Here is a 20631-nt window from a genome sequence, read left to right on the forward strand (position 1 = left end):
CCCACGGGCTGAGAAGGGTGGGAAGGGCCTTGAATGGTCCAGAGGAGCACAGCAGAGCTGGTGGAAGGGCTGGAAGGCACATCCTGTGAGGAGCGGCTGAGGGCTCTGGGTTTGTCTGCTTTGGAGAGAAGGAGGCTCAGGAGTGACCTCACTGCTCTGTACAGCTTCCTTAGGGGACCTGGGGAGGGAGTGCTGGTCTGTTCCTGGCATCCATCAACATGGAATGGGAATGGTTCAAAGCCTTATCAGGAGAGGTTCAGACTTAAAATAAGAGCAATTCTTTTACCAAGTACAACAAAGCTGGTGAAATGCCTAGAGAGTAAGTGGTGTTAGGTGTGGTTGAGGGAGCAGGGCTGGAGAAAAGGAGGCTCAGGGGAGACATTTTTGCTCTCCGCATCTACTTGAACAGAAATTGTTGCTAGATGGGGTTCAATCTCTGAGACTGACCTCAAGATGTACTGACAGAGGTTCAGGTTGGACATCAAGAATTTTTTACACAAAGGGTGTTTAAGCAATGAACAGGCTGCCCAGGGAGAGAATGGAGACTGTTCCATCCCTGGAATAGTTCAAGAAGTGATTGGACATGGCTCTTGGTGCTGTGATCTAGTTGTCATGGTAGTGTTCAGTCAAAGCTTGGACTCAATGATCCTGTAAGTCTCTTCCAACCTGAATTATTCTAATTCTAAGAGCATGATCAAACACTGAAACAGGCTTCCTGCAGAGGTGGCTGTCGCTGTGAGCCTCGCTCGAAAAGACACAGGGAGCCACAAACTCGCCCCTTTTTCCTGCTTCGCTCACCAACGTGTCCTCGTGTAGTTCTTCTCATGTCATCTGTGACAGGTGGCTGATGCCCTAAACCTGTTAGTGTTTAAGATGTATCTGGACAATATCCATAGTCATGTGATTTTACTTTTGATCTGCCCTGAGTTGGTTAGGTAGTTGGACTACATGATCATTCAAAGTCCCTTCCAACTGAAATATTTCTCTTCTATGCTCTGTTTGTGCAGAGCTACTTCCTAAACTAACAACAAATTAAGTTTTTTACTGACTGATGCCCTTGAAATGATAGCTGCCAAGACTTGATGCTATTGCAGCCAAGTCCTGCACTGGGTCTGTAGATAATAATGTTTTAAGCCAGTTTTCTGTTGTTAGGTACAAAGCTTTCAGTCACAGACTGAAAGTCAGCCCTCTAATATAAGTGTTGATAGACCACAGCTTGGTACTGTAGATCCTCTTACTTCTGTTCCTGGCAGTGCAGTGGGAAGTGGGAGAGCAACATCTCAGGTCAATTTCTAAAGTAAACTGGATGTTAACAGAATGAAAACCATAAAAAAAGAGAAAATATATTTTAAAACCTACTGCTGTTTTGGTTTGGGTTTTTTATTCATTCACTTTCAACCTATAAGAAAAGGGTTTCAGTTACAGGTTTCTAATTAAATCAAAAGAAGAAAAAATGTCATTGCTTGTGTAAATCTCCATACTTTTCTTATATTTTGCACATACCTTTTATGCTGATTGAAACGTTAACTGTTGCAAGTGCCTGTGAATTTTATTGTCTGTAGAAATGTTTTTAATTTTTTTTAATATAATATGAATGTGAAACTTGTAATAATTTCAGTTTTTGTCAGAATATTAAATATATCTTTTTCAACTCCATTTTAGGGAATCCAGTCTCTTACCATAAAAGAAAATGTCTACATCTAGCATTGTAGCAAGAGTGGAAACCTGGCTATCATCCACATGGCACGTTAAAGTTCCTTTAACATGGCTGGAAGCATGTATTAATTGGATCCGGGAAGAAAACAGTGGTAGCAATTTAAGTCAAGCTCAGATTAACAAGCAGGTATTTGAGCAATGGCTTCTTACTGATCTGAGAGACTTGGAATATCCCATTTTGCCTAACTGCATCTTAGATACTCCCAAGGGAGAGTTATCAGGCTGCTATTCCATACAGATTGATTCACTGGTGGATGTTAGCCAGCCAGCATATTCTCAGTTGCAGAAGCTAAGAGGGAAAAGCACTGTAAATGAAGAAGTTACAGCCAGTACTCAGGCATTTCAGAAGCCCTGGGAAGCAAAGCCTACTCGAATGCTGATGCTACAACTAACAGATGGCATACATCAAATTCAGGGCATGGAGTATCTACCGGTGCCTGTTCTCTGCAGTAATCTCCCTCCTGGAACAAAAATCACTGTACAGGGCAATATTGCATATCGTCTTGGAGTTCTTCTGCTTAAACCAGAAAATGTGAAACTGTTGGGGGGTGAAGTTGATGTTCTTCTTGAGGATTATCGTCAGGAAAGAGTCCTTGCTAGATTGATTGGAGAAAATGAAAGCCCTAATTCTGTTGGACAAGCTGGACATGAACAGATTTTTTCAAGGCCTGCAGATGAATTAGAACAAACTCTTGGCCCTTCAGATGAAGAGCTTTTAGCCAGCCTTGATGAAAATAGTGAATTTACTTTAAACAACAGAACATCCTCAGAAAGTGGATACTGTAGTAGAAGCAACAATTTTAATACAGCCTCAGGTTCACTGAATGCACATGATGGAAATGTTTTGCTGCAAAAATCTGGAAGTTCTTTCCCTCACTCAGATGAACAAGTTTCTCCTCCCATAGAATATGCTGATGGCTTTTTAAATGACTTTCCTATAGAAGATGACTTTCTTCTGGAAGAAGAGATGCAAAGACAGATGGAAGAAGTGCCATCAGTGGACATGAACAGAAACACAGGTTTAATTACTGGCAGTCTTCCACATACATCTAAAAGCTCCTGCAATTCATCTTTAAATGGCACTGGTGAAGAAGATAACGTGAATGAAAGAGGTAAGTCAAGGGAAACTATCAGCAAGGAAAAGAACGTGAGAAGAACAATATTTGATGAAGATGGAAATGGCATGAGTAACTTTTTGCAGCACGAGGGCTTACGTCAGACCTGCAGTTCATCAGATTTTTCTTTGGCAAATCCTCCTGAGGAAGGGCAGAATTATACAGACCTAGATGAGAGCAGATGTAAACACCAAAACACTTCTGACAGCAGGGTATTAAACAATGATGCTGTATTTTCCTTAAAAATGGATCCAGAAGGAGGTCAGCAGAAATGTGATTCACAGATCTTTCCTTGCAAGGTGGTAGAGACACATTTAGATTTAGATTCTCCACCTTTCACATATATTTCCCTTCTCCTTGCAAAAAAACCGGAAACTGTTACAATTCTGAAAGTTAAATGTTTTATTGTCACTCTCACTGGAAACCTCACAAAAGACAATGGATCATGGGGTATAAAGGCTAAAATTTCTGATGGCTCTGCTTATCTTGAAGTAGATTTTGCTGATGATATTCTAACAAGTTTGATTGGCTTTTCAGTGCCTGAAATGAATAAGATGAAAAAGGATCCAGCTTTACGTCTAAAACTTAAGGATGGTTTAGAGAAATGTCAAAAACAGCTGATAGATCTCTGTTGTTTGATGACTATTGAGTTTAATCCATTTCAGTCTAAAGCTACTGTAGTAATTCTTGAGGATGCTGATGCTAGGCATCTAGAACAATTGAAGAAACGTTTGAATAAATAACATGTACAAATTTGCAGATTATATATTAGGAAACGTTTAAGTCAGATTTCCCTTGAAGAACTCTTGCAAGTTAAAGTTAAGTGATTTGTCTTTTATCAGGAATTATAATGTAAAAATGAGACAAGTGCAGAAAAACTGGGCAATTTGTTTCAGTATTGAAATAAGATTTCAAATATTTGTATCTTGATTTTTTCATTCTGCAAAATCCTGCGTATTCTAGACTGGTAATCCTGAGTAGCACAGATTTTCAGGGAATGTATAAAAATGAACAAATCATCTTTTATTTTACTTTTTCCGGTACTTACGTGATTTTTAAAAGAAAGATACATGAGATTCTCAGTTTTTTTCTTTGAGAAAATCAATTCAATAAATTTAAATAACAAATTATTGTTCAAATGCAGTAGTCCCTGCTGACTGTGCCAATCTGAAGACTCAAATCTCTATTCACTGTGCAAGAACCTAAAGTATAAAAAAATGAAAGATTGTCTTCTAAATATTCAGGTCTGAGAAAAAAAAATCCAATCCTATACAAAAAAGAGATTTAAAAATTCCTCTATATTTTTACAAATAATTTAAAAGAAAACCAAATGTTTTAAAGTGTTTATTAGAAGAAAATTATTATAACATATGAGGATTCTAATTTTTTGCCACATTAATGTTAATAATTGCTAGTAGTTTTTAAATGAGAGAGGTAAACTCATTCATTAACTCTAATGACTAATTTGACTAACCTTATTACAGAATAGTCAAGAACCTGTGCTGCACATGTTATATAGTATATTTAATGTTGGTCCTAATTTTGTTTGGTTTTTTTTATAATTTCTGCTTCTAAATTAATAAAGTTTTCATTTGAATTTTGGTGGTTGCTGCTTAGTCACTTTGACAGAAAAATATATCTTTTGATGAGTGTATAGAGTATGAAATTATTTGATTAGGTTTTTTGTTTTTTCTTTTTCACATCATTTCCCCTTCGCTTTGATTTTGTTTTGGTTTTGATTTTTGCTTTGTTTTGGTTTTTTTGTTTGTTTTTTCCTGTGGTTGATTGGTTTGAGTTGTTTTGTTTCCCTGTGAATTTTGAAGGATTAATATTCTGGCAGGAGTGGAGGAACCAGTGACAGGAGCAGTCTGCCCAGTGTTGGTAGTGTTTGCAAAGAATGTAAAATTGGTGGCTAGGAGAGGAGTTTTTTTAAATTGACCAGCCAGTATCTTTCTTCAAAGCCTTTTCTTTCTCTGAACAATGTCTGTTAGGCAATTGAGATTTGCTGTGACAGATTGTCAGTATAAATACTCAATGTCAGTATTGAGAACCATGCTTGAAGGAAAACTAGAGGTAATTTCCCAAGTAAAGTAAAAACGGAGGAAGGTGGAGCATGGGACATCTTGAGGGTTTTTATGCTTGAGGTGTGAAGGGTTTTAGACTTTATTTTGTACAGTTTATAAACACAAACCTCCCCGTGTCCCTTACTTTCCTTGCCCCTCCCACTGTGAAGAGAACTTGAGGAAATTATAACCCCGTGAGCCACCTCTGGGTTTATTTATGGCTTTTGGGAACAGTACATTTTTTAGAACTGTAACAGCAAAAGCTTTTGCCTGTCTGGAACCTACATTACTGGTCTTGAGTTACAGTTTCAGAAAAAATTGCTTGTTAGTAGGAAACTGACCAAGCCTCTTTTCATGTAATCCTTGTAGAAGTTAATAGAGCTGACTGTAAACCTTCAGCGCCTTTTTATGGAAATATTTCTCCCATAATGAGTTAGGAAACTTCCCTTGAAGTTTTTGCCTTAGCATGTAAAAGGATAGGAACCTTTAAACTTCAAACGGTGTGAATAATCCACAGATTTTATTCTGCTTGTGCAGAGCAGGAGTCATGTTATTCAAACTGCAAAACCAAATTAAGTGTTATGTTTGGTTTAGATGATGAATGAAGTCACACCTGCCCCTCCTTTTTTGTATTTGCGTTAATGTTTAGCCATCTCTGCTACAATAATTGCATGTGTCTCCTGTTCTCTTCCTCCCTCCCCCCCTTCCCACCTCCAAGGCAATGCTGCTTGTCTGACGGTCTGACGTCTTCTTCTGCCCCACCCCCCATTGTCCTGGTCTTCATTTTCAACATGTGCTCTCTGGAAAGCCACTCACATGCCTGTGGTCCAGTGCAGGCAAAAAGATCTCAAAAAAAACCATTTACAGCATGACTGCTCTGCAGATATTTCAGTGTAATTTTCTGGTGTATAAGGTTTCCAGATCTATGTTCAAGCTTTTAGAATTAATGAGAAATATTGCATAGGTTTTCCAACAAGAAAAGGAGTGAAATCGGTGATATTGGGAAAGCATGCTTAGTTAAGAGGTGATGTCAAACAGAAAATACTTTATGTGGCTATGTGTACCAGCCATTGGTTCTTGCCTTACCCACTTTGTTTGCTCTTTAAAATCGTAATGTTTTGGTACTCTGTGTAAGCATGCTCTGCATATATTGGCTCACTGTGCCTGGCAGTGGTGTGTGTCAGAGCCCTTCAGATAACCGCTGTTTCTATAGGCTGAGCTCACAACACTGGCTGCAGCCCCAGCAGAGGTATGGCCACATTTCTGGAGGGTGCAACAGCACTCCTGTAGCAGCTGCTCAAGGCACTTGTCACGGCAGCTGCTCTCACACCTTACATGTAGCCTTCTGGCAGAAAGCAGCTTTTGCACTTTCTGTCAGCTCTTGTCTACAGTATATCACAAACTAACTTCTTGTTGTTATGTTTGTTTCAGGTGCTAAGTAGATTTCTGCACTTGCGGTGTATCTGACTGCAGTTTCAGAATCTGTGTTCTTCAAGAATGTTTTCCTATGAATGGGGAAAATAAGCTGGGGGGCGTTTTTTATTGCTGGTCACAGTGAAAACTTCCAATTAATTCAATGTCAATATATTAAACCTACAATATTGTCACACAGGAACATGGATGTTATTCTGTTAACAATGAAAGTCAGTTCTTGCTTTATGATTATCCAAGAAAATGAAACCAATTTATGTGCTATGGCAGTGCCAGGTACCTGCATCAGAATATCCTTTAAAAGCTCTGTCACTAAGGCAAACTACCAGAAAACAAGGCTGTCAGAAACTTTACTGTGCCCTAGTACTTTTCACTCAAACTGTAGAACAAGGCCATGGCCAGTCCAAGAAATATGTCAGGTTTCCAAATAGACTAGGCTGGCAAGAAGAGCTTGAGGAGAGTCTAACCCTACCGGATATTAGTTTTGCCACAAATACGCGTGTCATAACCCAGCAACCTCCTTCTCATTGAACGTAGGCAGTGTCCTCAGGAAGAAAGTTGAGATAATATAATTTAAAAGTATGGGTGAAGAATGTTAAGGGATTTACTAAAAGGTATTCTGGACTGCTCAGTAATGCAAGTTCACTGTAGAAGAATTATGTATTTCAGGTCATATCAAAAGCAGAAATTTTCATGTAATGGAACATGATTAGATGGAACAGTAAACATTTGGTTATAAATGTAAAGACCTGTTTCTTAATGTCTTGCTGTAATAATGTCAAACATTTCTGTTTTGAATAAAAAGGTGATAACTTCAAGCTTATTGTTACAGGGAAGAAAGAATGATTTATAGTACAGTGTTTCTGAATTCTCTGGTGGCAAGGAAAATTAAATGTACTTACCTAAGAGGAAAAAGCAGAAGGGACTTTAAAATGTAAGTAACACCTCTCATTTCAGATCCAGTTCTCTGGTGTTATGGTCCTAGAAGGAACAGAATGCCAACAGTTTTAACAGCATATGAGAGGATAAAGGTAAACTGGGATTGCAACTCCAAGTTCGACAGAAGAGGCGAGTTTTTTAAAAATCAGCAGCTCATATAAATGTGTATGGATGACAGACTTTTTACTCTTTTCCTTAAGGACTTCTTTTCCTTATTGTACTGGGTTTTCTAACAGGGTGAAATTGCAGTGTGTGGCTGTTAGAATTTGTCCAGCTTCTGAGCCTTTTCTTAAGGCTAAAAAACCTGGTTCTCTCATCCTTTCCAGCAAATGGCACGTGCTCCATCTCTCTGGCTGCCTTGGCAGTGTCTGCTGGCCACGTACTTCACTGTCAGTGGCTTTCTTGTGCTAGGAAGTCCTAAATAGCACACAACACTCCACATGCAGTCTCACAAGTGCTGGAAGCAGAAGGCAGCCTGCTCTCTGGGACCTGCTTGCTGGCTCTGGTGGTCACTGCCACCACAATGTCACATGGCTGACTTCTGTTAAGCTGCACACAAGTGCACACGGCTCTTACTCTGAAATTTCCTAAGCAGCTGGTTCCCAATCCATGCTGTTGCATGGAGTTATTTCTACAGGGATGAAGGAATTTGCATTTGTCTTTGTTGAAATTATGTTTCTACAAGTCCACATGTCCAACTTGTGCTGTACTCTGTCTCTAATTGCTTTCCTTTCATTTCTTGCCTCTCCCTGCCATATGTGTAAGCTTCTGTGCCACTTGCCCCTTATCTACACAATCAGACACCTCTTTCTAGAGGGAATTAGGTTGGGCAGATGTGACTTGACATTGTAGGCCTGTGCTGGCTGTTTCAAACTACTGTCACTTTCATGTGTTTAGGTATGGACTCAGAGGATTTGCTCTAACCTCTGGGACTGAGGTCAGACTGTCAAGTCAGTAATTCCCTGTATCCTCCTCCTGGAACACGAGTGTGGCACTTGCCTTTTACCATTAATCAAGTACTGCTGTAGCCTTTCCAGTGTCATGGAGAATGTCCTTGGGACATGAGCCAGCACCCTCTCCGGTCCCATGTGGAGTTGTATGTGGTTTGCAGTGTAAAGTACTCTGTTGCTACAAGGAGGTGCTGGTACATATGATCTCAGTAAGAAAGACACTCTGACTCAAAAATACCATTTAAAACTCTAGTTATTAGAGCTAACACTGTCAGATAAAGGTAAGGCCATGCAGGTGTTTTGGTACAACTGTCAGCTGCCTGCTGGCTCCTCCAACACTGTGTGCTGCACGAGCTTGTCCCACCACCAAGAGATGTGCACATCCCAACACAACCTGAAGGCCACACTGGCTGTGCACAGCACAGACCTGTGCCTGCTGAGGTTAGCCATGACAAGATGTGGGTCACTGAGCCCCCAGCATCTTCTGGTCAGCACCTCTGCATTTCCTGTGCCATTACTTGCAGCAGGCTGTGCTGCCTTTCTACAGACACTGTTAGTAGGCTTGGGAAAGTTAGTAGGCTTCTTGTCATCTTCTCATGGATCACCTGCTTCTTCAGGTATCTGTGTTGTCTGTGTAAGCTGTAAGTTATTTAGGCTTACAGTTAAAAGTCACAGTTAATGCTAGCTTTAAAATAGTTTTCCTGTAAGGACAATGCAGATGGTGGAAGGACACTTTCAGCAAAGTTCTGTTAATATAAAAAGGGGCAAAATGCAGGCTTCACAAATACCGTCAGAACTGGTAATACAGCATAAAGCAGAGAGGTCAGCTGAGTTGGATAAACTGAGAGATTTTCACAGAAGGAGTTACAGATTAGAGGCCTTTCAGGATAAGGGTATTTCCCTATTTATCAAGGGAGCTCTCACAGAGTCACTGTGGCAAAGAAAATTTGCCTCAATTCTGTGGTTATTCAAAAAGCAGTAGGAATTCCAATCCAGTTGACTGAGAGAGAGCATCTACAGCCCTGTTGAGCACCTTTATGGGTAGGTGGAGATTGGAGCTGAGAGGTGTTGCGTACTTACTGCTTCTTAGTAGCTAAATGAGCATCTCCCTGTGCACTGACTTACATTTTTTAGTTGAATTCCCTGTATAAACTTCGAAGATACCCAATACAGTTAATTTAGCTGATAGAGACCTGTTTAACTGTGACATGTTAAACAACTTTTTGTTTGCATACTTGGTAGGTTGGAATTTTCTTCTAGGATGAGAAGAGTATTTTCCATAGGAGGGAAAAAATAAAAAGGGTCTACAGAGATACCTGGAGAGAATCAGTGGGCTAAGGACAGCTTCATGAGACTCAATAAAGCAAAGTGCTGGGCCATGTACTTGATTTACAACCACCCCATGCAGTGCTACAGGCTGGGAAAGGAGTGGCTGGAGAGCTCTTCAGCAGAAGGGCACTTGGGTGTGCTGGCTGAAGCCAGCTCAATATAAGCCAACAGTGTGCCCAGGTGGCCAAGAAGGCCAATGGCACCCTGGCCTGTATCAGCAGTAGTGTGGCCAGCAGGACCAGGGCAGGGATTGTCCCCCTGCACTTGGCACTGGTGAGGCCACACTTCGAATCCTGTGTTCAGTTCTGGGCCCCTCACTTTAAAAAGGACTTTGATGTGCTGGAGAGTGTCCAGAGAAGGGCAACAAGGCTCATGAAAGGACTAGAAAGCACGTCAGTCATATGAGGAATGGCTGAGGGGTCTGGGTTTGTTTAGTCTGGAGAAGGGGAGGCTCGGGGGGACCTTATTGCTCTCCACAACTCCCTGGAAGGAGGGTGCAGTGAGGTGGGGGCTGGAAATGGCCTTAAGATGAGACAGGAGAGATTCAGATTAGATATTAGAAAAATTCTTTTTGACTGCTAGGTCAGCAAATCAGTTTCCCTGGGAGCTGGTAGACTCATCATCCCTGGAGGTGCCCAAGAGGAGTCTGAATCTGCTGCTAGGTGATGTGATTTAGTGATCTAGTGTTACAGTGGTAATGCTGGACAGTGGGACTGGATGATCTTAAAGGTTTCTTGCAACCTTGACAATTCTGTGATTATTCTATGAAAAGCATATTAATATTTCTGCTTAAAGGGTCAAGGATTTCTTTTATTGATGTTGATAATCACAGTCCAAGAATGAGGCAATGGTAGCACTAACTGCAAAAGATTCAGGTCTGACCTCACTTTTAAAGTATTGCCATAATAACGACCTTCACAGAGCATTCTTTCAATTTAAAAAAACATTAAAATGCTACGGTGAAAATAAACCTATGTTGAACACAAAGAATCTGTGATGGAAAAGACTGCGATTGGTGCTAATTATGAGGAAGTGTTGTGCTCCACTACCAGTGTTTAGGAAATAAATGTAATTTCAACCTAAATATTCACAATGATTTTCTGCTCCTAGGACAATCTCTTTTTATATTTACAATTACAGCACAATCATAATTTAACAGATATGTACTATATATAAAATTTGGGCAAGTATTATTGCTATTAAACAACAAATCTATCATTTATCGTAAAGAAAAACAGCAGCCTCTGATGCTTCTGGCTGCCTAAGCACATGCTTAAGTAATTTAGTCCCTTGGACTGTTAGTGTAATTCCCTCATACAGTTTCTTTAAACTAGAAAATGCCATTAAGTAGAAAGTGTAAATAAGGATATACTTGTAACTTAAAATATTCAAATTATCTTTCATTAGATACCTTTTTATGCAAACATGTCATTTGTCTTAGAGCTCTTATTTACAAATGGGTAACTCAAATGCAAATCTTGGAAAATTAGTTTGAGCTGCGAAGAGTATTCAGCCAAGCATATGTGCAGTAAGGGCCTGTATAAATATTATATTACTTTAAAATAAATGTTAGCATATGGAAGAGCACTGAAAGAGATTTTAGGTGTTTTTTAGAGGTGGTCAGATACAAAGGCAAGCATCAGCTATTAAGTGCTATGGAATCACACTGGATAGTGCAGGCAAAGATGAAATAGGAGAAAAGTAGATGTCTTCCTTATGGGGCCTGTTGCTATTCATGAAAGAACATGAGGCTAATTCTCATGATATTTTTAAAATCAACATTATCTCTTATATATGGCCTTCTTATTTTTTAATACCAGTGTTGTAATAGATGAGTTATAATCTTTTAATGTAAAATAAGAAAGGACAGTGTGAATAATCCTCTATCTCTAGCCAAGTACTACTGTCTAATATTGGTGATGGTTGATGACTAATCAAAAGACCAAAAAACCCTAAAAGTCTGGTTTTCTTCTATCAGGTGACACTGGTTGGGTCACTGTTGTTTTCCCAATTGCATTTAAAACTCCTGCTTTAGTGACCATTCTTCCATTTATATTATTTGAAAATAAGATTGGGAGTTGATTTGATCTAATGATATCTTCATAATGACCTTTATAATATTCAGTAAATTAGGCTCTTGTTACGTGTACAAAAATAAAGATGTAGCATAACTGTGAATATTGACAGCTCAGTACTCTTTCTCCTTATATGAGTATTGATTTTTAATCACTCTGCAAAGACAAGTATTAGAAACAAGTATACAAAATGCAGCATGTCTACTTTTCCATATTTTTAGTAGTAATTTATCCATGTGACAGAATCTGATGTGTTTCAACTGTATGCTATATATTGATGGAGCTTCTACCAAACCATTATCTTGTAGATAGAAATTAAATATTAAGGCCTCTGCTGCTGCTTCTTTGTAGAGGGAAGCTTTCTTTATAGAAGTTTTTTTCTCATCTGAAGATACATGAAAATGTGTGCTAAGGAAAAAGATTAATGTTCTGATAATCTTAACAAACTGATTTAAATCCACAGTTTATGTTATTTACGAAGACTCATTATTTCGTGAATAGTTTTGAATCTAAGAATCCATTTATATGTCTTCAGTGTAACTTACAACTTTACATCTTCCTGAGAAATAATTCCAATACTTTCATATTGCGTTGTACCAAGGATTTAAATGTTTAAGAAATATATTTTGTGATGGAAGTAGGCAAAACAAATTTTTATCATGACAGAAGTATTTTCTAATATTGGAAGATGGTGTGTTTGTTTCATTTTGGAAGTATAAAGGATTGTTATAGGAGGAAATTTTTTTACTGGAAAAGGAAAGGGTTGTTGTATAGAAAGTCAGGTATCTTAAAGGCAGTGTATTCTAGCAAGATGTTTCCTTTCTTGATTGGAAGGGGGGAAAAGCAAACGCTTAAATAAAACAACTTTTAAAAAGCCTCAAGCATTGTATACTGGTTTTAATTTAATTTGGTTTCTGTAGAAAAGTCTATTTAAATAAACTAAGGTTGCTGTCTTTGGCAAAGAAGCAATGTGCTTTACACATATGGTTGCTTGATGTTGCTCTAGTGGTATGCACAGACCAATCAGTGGCAAAACTTTTATTGGGCACTCTCACAACAGAACTCATATGCCAAAAGCTTCACTCTGCTCTATGGTTTTTTTACCATTCTGTCTCATTTGGAATGTTGTTGAAAGCAAAAACTTGTATATTAATTCTAAAGAAGAAGCCTGCAAACCTCTCAGATGTCTCAGGGTAACCTCATGTATTTTCAAGCAGAGGAAGTGAATTTGTTTGGGTTTATGGGGAACAGGTTCAGTGCAATTAATTATTTGTGGTATGATTGACACAGACTGACAATTGTTGGACATTGTGATATTGGTATAAAGATGTGTAAGCTGAAATATTTTGTGTCATTTTGCAGAAACTTTTGTAATAACCCCAGTTAATAAAAGAATGCCCATGTTGCATTTAAAATTTTAGGTGGGATTTGGCTAACTGAAAAAAGATTAAGGACCTGATCACTTTGTAGCTTAGATTTGCCTTAGATCTGTATAAACCATACTACACTAAAGAAACGTATTAAACCTTTCCTGACCCTATTTTCATGCTTGCATACTGGCTGTGTTGAAAACAATCAAAACCATCACCATTAGCCTTTGGGTTAAAAATTCTCTGTAGTTATTGGTCTAGATTTTAGCTTCAATCAGTTCCCTGAGGTACAAAGGAGGAAATGCTGCAGGGATGGAAAGAAGCAGGGAGAGGGACATGGAGAGTGCATATGCCAGTTTATTGTGTGTGGAGCCATAGCCACTGTTGTGCTGAAGGATAGCAACAGGCATCCTTTGGAGTCAGCAGGAGGAAAATAGGATGAAAATATAAGAAGAGGGAAGTCAGGAACAGAGGGGAAGGAAGCTAAGAGGTAGAGCTATGAATATCAAAATGAAAAAAAGTTTACTGTATCCCTTGTTTTCTTTCATGAACCACACAATATCTTTATTAGGAGCAGTAAAGAATAATAAAAAAAGAAGGATGGAAAAAGGGAAAATCAAAGCTTTTTGTGATGTTGAAAACAATATGTGATTGTAGGAAGCCCAGTTCAACTGCAGAAGCAGCAGAAAATTAAAATCATACATATTAACAGTGATAAAATCTACCAGTAAAGATACACAAAATAATTGGAACAAATTGCTTAATTTGAGGGGGCTTCGTATCTACAGTATGTTTCTTGTTGAAATTTTCCTGTCAAAAGAGAAAGGAAGGCACAGTGAATCATTTTCTCATAAATATTCCACTGAACTCTAATTTCTTACATCTGGAAGTGTTAAAGTATATACTGTACTTCTGTGAATGAGTACAAAAATAATATAACAATAATAACAACAAGTTTGTTTTTTTGAGAGGTGGTAACACAGAATCATTGAATTGTTTAGGTTGGAAAACGTTTCTAAGTCATCAGTCCAGCTGTTAACATAATAAAGCATTACCTTTAAACAGTCTTGAACCTTTCCATTGGTTAGGAGCATAGCTTTCCTCTAGGTACTAATTCCTAATTCCTCTAAACTCCATATGTAAAGCACAAACTGGTTCTAATTAGAATATAAAAACCATGCTGAATTTCATAGCACCATTTACAACAGTGAAGGGGAGCGTGGGTGAAGGTTGAGGAAGGATTCTCGATGCTGACTTTTCCCCTGATGTTTTTTAAACAGTGCATTTATCTTTTCTTTATTTCTCAAAGTACCTTCTCCAGCTGTGCACTTGTAATTCAGCAGTGTCATGTGTTGTCATTTCTGCATTAGTGGTCTACCTATTGGTAGGACCTATTTACTGAGTAATTATGAAATAACCTCATAATGAAATGCAGGAAAGGGTTCTAATTAAATTTTAAAGTTGCTAAACAACTATTCAACTTCAAATGAGAATTTTCAATCCATGTATCTTAATGAGCTCTCAGAATACATTACTAAAGTATATAAATGATATGGTAAACACAAAATGTGATTTTCCACATTTCCAGTCTATAAAAAAACATTTGTAAACAAAATATACACAAGAATACAAATATTAACTTATGATGGAATACTAGGGCAACCACATGAAATTTTTAACACTTTTTTAATATATAACCAACAATAAAGGAAGCCTGTAAAGACTGATATCAATAAGCCATGTAGTCCAGTATTTTGTCTGAAAATGTCTAGTACTAGATGTGGAGGCAAGGGTAAAATGTTACCTCCTGTATTCTTTCAGCAATCTTAGGCTTGTGGACATCCTCAGCCAAGGGCTGTATCTTTGCATTTAATAGTCCCTCGTTGGAAATAAAGAAAATGAGATAATCAGACTATGCCGGATAATCGGAAGTTTTAGCAAACATAAAACATTGTTAAAATTTAGTTCTTGTCTACCATCTCTGATTCAGGTACTGCAACACTTATGTGCAAAGAAAAACTATTTTTTGGTTATAAGATCTGTCCCTAGTTTCCTTAAATTCTTACCTCTTTCTGTTAGCACACAAACCTTAGTCAGGTTAATCTGTTTTTAAAAAATCTGATATGTGCACAGTCTCCTACACTAAGTACAGTTAATGCTGTAATCCATGTATCATTAGTATTACTTAAACTTCAAAAACAACACAAAAAACCCCAGCCAACAAAAATCTCCACACAAGTAAATCTAAGTATGAAAACTGATTTAAAATGCTAACTGAACATTTGTAAGTAGCGTTAATCATCACAATATAAATTAAAAATCATTTGGAATTTGTAGCAAAGCTACATGAAGTGGCAATTATAGTATTGTTTGAAAGATCTTTTTGATAACTGATAAATTCAGTGAGGATGGATAGACCTAGTCTAAAGAAAGTCTTCATTAGGTTAGAGAAATAAATACACAGAACTAGTTATGTTGCTAAGAACCAGTATCTCAATCACACAGAAGCCTTACTAACAATGTAATCCTATCTTCCAGTTTCTGTCTTTACCGTTGTGTGTGCTGCTCATACTACTTTTTCTCATATTCTTTCTGATTTTTGTTCTTGAATTGTAAGCTCATTATCATTTGTACTATTTTGGTAACTGCATTTTTTTAACTGAAGTGTTTTATACTGTTTCTCTACACTCATTTGGAACTTTTAAGTAGGTAATGGTAAAAACATAAAACATAATACAAGGAAACCTAAATCAACCCTAATAACCCTAAATACTAAAGTGTAACATCCTAAACCAAACTCCATAATCCCTAACCCTTAATCTTAACCCTCAGATATGAAATAATGCTTTACTTAGACTCATAGACTCATCCCACTTGGAAAAGATCATTAGGATCTTTGGGTCCAACCATTCATCCAGCATTGCCAAGTCCACCGCTAAACCATGTCCCGCAGTTCCACATCTACACATGTTTTAAATGCCTCCAAGGATGGTGAGTCAACAATTTCTTTGGGTAACCTGTTCCACTGCTTGACAACCCCTTCAGTGAAGGAATTTTTACTGAGAGCCAATCTAAACTTCTCCTGGAGCAATTTGAGGCCGTTACCTCTGGTCCTGTCACTGTTTGCTTGGGAGAAGAGGCCAACCCTGACCTGGCTGCAACCTCCTGTCAGGGAGTTTGTACAGAGGGATAAGGTCACCCCTGAGCTTCCTCTTCTCCAGGTTAAACACCCCCAGCTCCCTCAGAACTCCTCAAGTTCTGCACTTGTGTTCCACACCCTTCTCCAGCTACATTGCCCTTCTCTGGACACACTCCAGCCCCTCAATGTCCTTCTTGTTGTAAGTGGCCCAAAACAAAGCCATTCTGCAAAGTTTTTTTAGGGTCAAAATGCAGAATGTTTTCCTTTTGAAGAATATCAACACTTGAGACATTCCAAAAGCTATCCCTGAAAGGATGCAGTTAGACCTTCAAAAATGGGTTTATTTGAAAGGCTTTTTTACCCTGCAAAAGCTTCATCAGGACAAAATACAGGAGGCTGATCCCTTTCCTAGTCCTGCTGACCACACTGTTGCTGATACAGGCCAGGATACCACTGACCTTGGGCACCTGGGCACAGCTGGCGTGTGTTCATTTCTATCAACCAGCACCCCCAGGTCTTCTGCGCCAAGCAGCTTTCCAGCTGCTCTGCCCCAAGTCTGTAAGGCGGCCTGGGGCTGTTGTGACTCAAGACTGTTGCAGGACCCCACATTTGTCTTGTTGAACCTCATACTGCTGTTCTCAGCCTCAGTCCAGATCCCTCTGCAGGGCCTTCCTACACTTCCTACACAGCAGATCAGCACTCCCACCCAACTTTGTGTCACCTGCAGACTTACTGAATGCGCTCAATCCCCACATCCAGATCCTTGATCAAGATATTAAAGAGCATGGTCCCAGTACTGATCCCTGGGGAACCTGTAGTTACTGGCCACCAACTGGATGTAACTCCATTCACCAGTACTCTCAGCCCAGTCATCCAGCCAATTTTTAACCCAAGGAACAGTGAACCCATCCAAGACATGAGCTCCCAGATTCTTCAGCAGAATGCTGTAAGAAATGTCCCAGTAAACAATGTTCAGAGCCTTTTCCCTGACTGTTAAGAGGATCACCCAGTTCACAGGGTGATCACAGGACGAGATCAGGTTGTTTGAGCAGGGCCTACCTTCCACAAACCCCTCCTGGCGGGGCTGTCCTGCAAATGGCATGCGATGACACTCAGGTTGATCTGCTGTGTGACTTTTCCTGATACCAAGGTCAGACTGACTCCCCATGGTCCCCAGACTGACCAAAGGGTAGGATGGACATCACATTGGCCAACCTTCAGGCATCTAAGATCCCTGACAAGGGCTGATGATACATGATGGAATGGGGCTCAGACAGCTCTTTCAAGACCTCCCTCAGTACGCTCAGGTGGATTCCATCTGGCCACATAGACTTGTGTGGGTCTAAGCGATCTAGTAAGTCACTGACCATTTCTTCTTGGACTGTAGGAGGTTCATTCTGCTCCCCATCCCTATCTTCCACCTCAAGGGGGTGGGTACCCCAGTAACTTATTGCTGTCTCCAGCTTATTGCCCTTTCAGATACAGGAAATCAAGTAGAAAAAATTCTTTGTCCAGAAAAATCTGGTTTTCTAGTTTTTGGTTTACAATCCTGGACACAATTTTGGGTGATTATTTTACAACATGAAGATTATCAGGACGCAGCAGTTTTCCATCATGTTTCCTTCTTGTTCTAGTATTTTAAGTGATGAATAAGAAGTCAATGGGGAAACAATAGCAGGACTAGAGCAGGTTTCTCTGCTCCAAGAAGCAGGAGACTTGTGTAACTACTTTTTTGTATTACATCTCAAAAATACTGAGTTTTTTGTTTACTTACTGATATTCAAGCCTGAGGATGCATACTCTCAAAATTTTTCTTCACACTCACTTTCCTGTAGAGTCAAGGATTCTGGGTTTTATTTTATTTCAGGTAACCACATAACAGCTGGAAGAGAGGCAGCACTACCATCTTGCTCTGGTATACACTATGTTATAGATACTCTGCTGAAAGTAGGGTCTGTGTTGGTAACCACTTTACACACACAACCCCTCCCTGTAAAGGCACCCTGCTTTAACTGGGCTGCATGATGCGTGCTGCCACTTAAACTGAAATGACTGCTGAGGACTCCTTATAATTGCTATCACTGGCACCAGTGGCACTCTGGCACTTAGCACAACAGCTAAGAGGAGAGGAAATTTTCCTGCACCACAGACCTCAAGTTCTGAAAGAGAGAAATGGGCAAATGAAGTGGAGACAACTGAGTTTTCAAGGACAGAAAGTAAGGAAAAGGCAGAGGCTAGAGGAAAAGCATGAAAGCTACAACAAATCTCTTTTTTTTTTTGTCAAGGGTTGTCCAGATGCAGAGGACAGTCCTGAATTTCTGAGTACCTGGACAGGACACCAGGAAGTAAAAACTGGAGATGTAAGAGGCAAGCAAAACCCAGATAGACAGAGAAAAGGAAATGTGGAAGCCTGCAGAAGAAAAAGAGAAGAACAACTAAGGTGAGAAACTTGAGCAGCTATAGGAAAGGGCTTGCACATGAACTGTAAGATGGTGGTAAATGGGCAGATGCTAAATGTTGGAAGACTAGAAACTGTCAGGGCTGGAAATAAATAGAAGTTTGGTGGTATAGCAGAAAAGGACAGGCAGCCAGGCTGGAAGTGCAGTGCCTATGAACATAGAGATTAGAGAGAAAGAATATAAAAAAGGTAGATCCCTTCAAATACATTTCCCATGTCTGTAAAATTATAAGCAGCTGTAAAGTTTTTTTAGGGTCAAAATACAGAATGTTTTCCTTTTGAAGAATATCAACACCTGAGATATTCCGAAAGCTACCCCTGAGAGGATGCAGTTAGACCTACAAAAAGTGGGTTTATTAGAAAGGCTTTTTTACCCTACAAAGTGGGCTATGACCTACAAAAGTGCCATTTTTGCTTATCCACAGCTGTATAATTTCTGTATTTATTATGTAGAATCACCAAGGCACCTTTTGCCAGTGGAGTCTTATTTGTGCTGGGAAACTCTTCTGACCCATCTTCTGTCCCTTAGCAATCATATTTTAAGGCATCTCTGATATAAAATGGGCTTCTTTGGATGGTTCTAATTTTAGGTCTGCAGCCTGTGCAATTCATAAGCAAGAAATGGAAAAGAAAAGATGGTCATAGTAGCAGAAAGGGAAACCTTTAAGAAATCCAGAACTGAATCCACATTAAGTGCTGATGACTACCTCCAGTACTAAAAAACCTGAGGTTTTCTGGTCTTCAAATTTACCATCTACTTTTAAAATACAATCTCTCTTAGTTTGCAAAAGTTGCTTCCTTAGTAAATTTGCTTTAAATATCAGTATAGATTGATCTATATCTATCTCTACCTATGTACACATTTACATTGTCTAAATCTGAAACCTTGCTTATCAGACTCTCTTTTGACATTAAAATTCAAGTTCGTTCTTGCGTTACAAGAATTTTGCTAATCCAGTTCCTGCTGTTCAAATAGGATATCATAGCCTGTTTTTCACTTGTTCCTTGGTTTTCCTGGAGTAGGTGATGAGCTCAGTGCGGTTTGGAGAAGTCTTGTTCCTTTCAAGGGTGATTTACTTAGCTCGTTTTATCTAAGTCGTCAGTAAATCCTTTATATGTAGTGGGATTGCCATCACATGCAGCAGGCAGATCAAAACTACTGACATGTTTTTGAGATACTAATTATTTTTTAAAAATTATGCCCTGTGTTTATGTATGTGTAATATGGTAATTAAAATGTGCCTTTGTAAAATTTATATTTACTAACATCTTTCTTTTCCCCTAACACCCACCCCAACCACGTAATTGTGAGGCCTGTTTTAAAACCCTAGGCACTGCTGAAATATCTGTAAATACAACAACACTGATGTATCAGTTATATCTATCAATCTAGCCTTGCTCTTACGGTATCTAAATAATGCATTCAAATCAGTATTTAGACAAGCAGGTGGTATTTAGCATTGCTTTTGAATTACTGCAGTTAAGATTGATACAGATTTCAGGAAGCTGCAGATTTCTCTGATGTTTTAAAGCAGAGCATTGTGCAATGACAATATTGTTAGCTATATTTATGTTTTATAAGTAAAGCTGTTGTAATTAAAAGAAATAAGCTGGCATTTTCAGTTCTTCTATTGTCTCTGTACAGATCTTAATTATCCTACTGTAAAAGCTATAACAGTTTTTCACATTTTGGGGGGCCTTTGTATGTGTAATGTAGAATTCAAGCAGTTATTCCTGAATAAATTCTTTAATTTGGTCTTGCTATAACATAAAAAATATTTTAAAGTGTCACAACACATTGCATTTATTGCCTACATTCATCAGAAGATCAGAAAACAATGTATAAAAGTATTTCAGCTTCCTAGGGAACGTGACACATCTAGTGATGTTTGTTTTCAGTATGAAATAATGAAGAATACCTACTTCAAATATGTTTGCATTTTCCTTCTGGGTATTTTTTGAAATGCCTTTTAAAACAAGTTCATATTTCAATTAAAAAAAAAAACAAAACTTTAAAGCACTGCACAGAATCAACTTCTGCTCCCA

At 38.7% G+C, this 20631-nt stretch overlaps 1 protein-coding gene across 4 annotated transcripts in view; it reads left to right on the plus strand.

The window, feature by feature from the left end:
- The window catches only part of RMI1 (RecQ mediated genome instability 1), a 21071-nt gene extending 964 nt beyond the window's left edge, over window positions 1-20107 (plus strand). Inside the window, exons 2-5 of one of the 4 annotated variants that reach the window (XM_063423872.1) lie at window positions 1663-2828; window positions 7283-7356; window positions 18413-18567; window positions 19176-20107. In XM_063423872.1, coding sequence (XP_063279942.1) covers window positions 1691-2828; window positions 7283-7356; window positions 18413-18567; window positions 19176-19230 — 1422 coding nt within the window. In that variant the 5' untranslated portion in view covers window positions 1663-1690 and the 3' untranslated portion in view covers window positions 19231-20107. The other 3 variants (XM_063423873.1, XM_063423870.1, XM_063423871.1) reach the window with 3 other exon arrangements.
- Window positions 20108-20631: the final 524 nt, after the last annotated feature.

This window comes from Prinia subflava, chromosome Z (genome assembly GCF_021018805.1).
Source record: "Prinia subflava isolate CZ2003 ecotype Zambia chromosome Z, Cam_Psub_1.2, whole genome shotgun sequence".
Taxonomy (NCBI): Eukaryota; Metazoa; Chordata; class Aves; order Passeriformes; family Cisticolidae; genus Prinia; species Prinia subflava.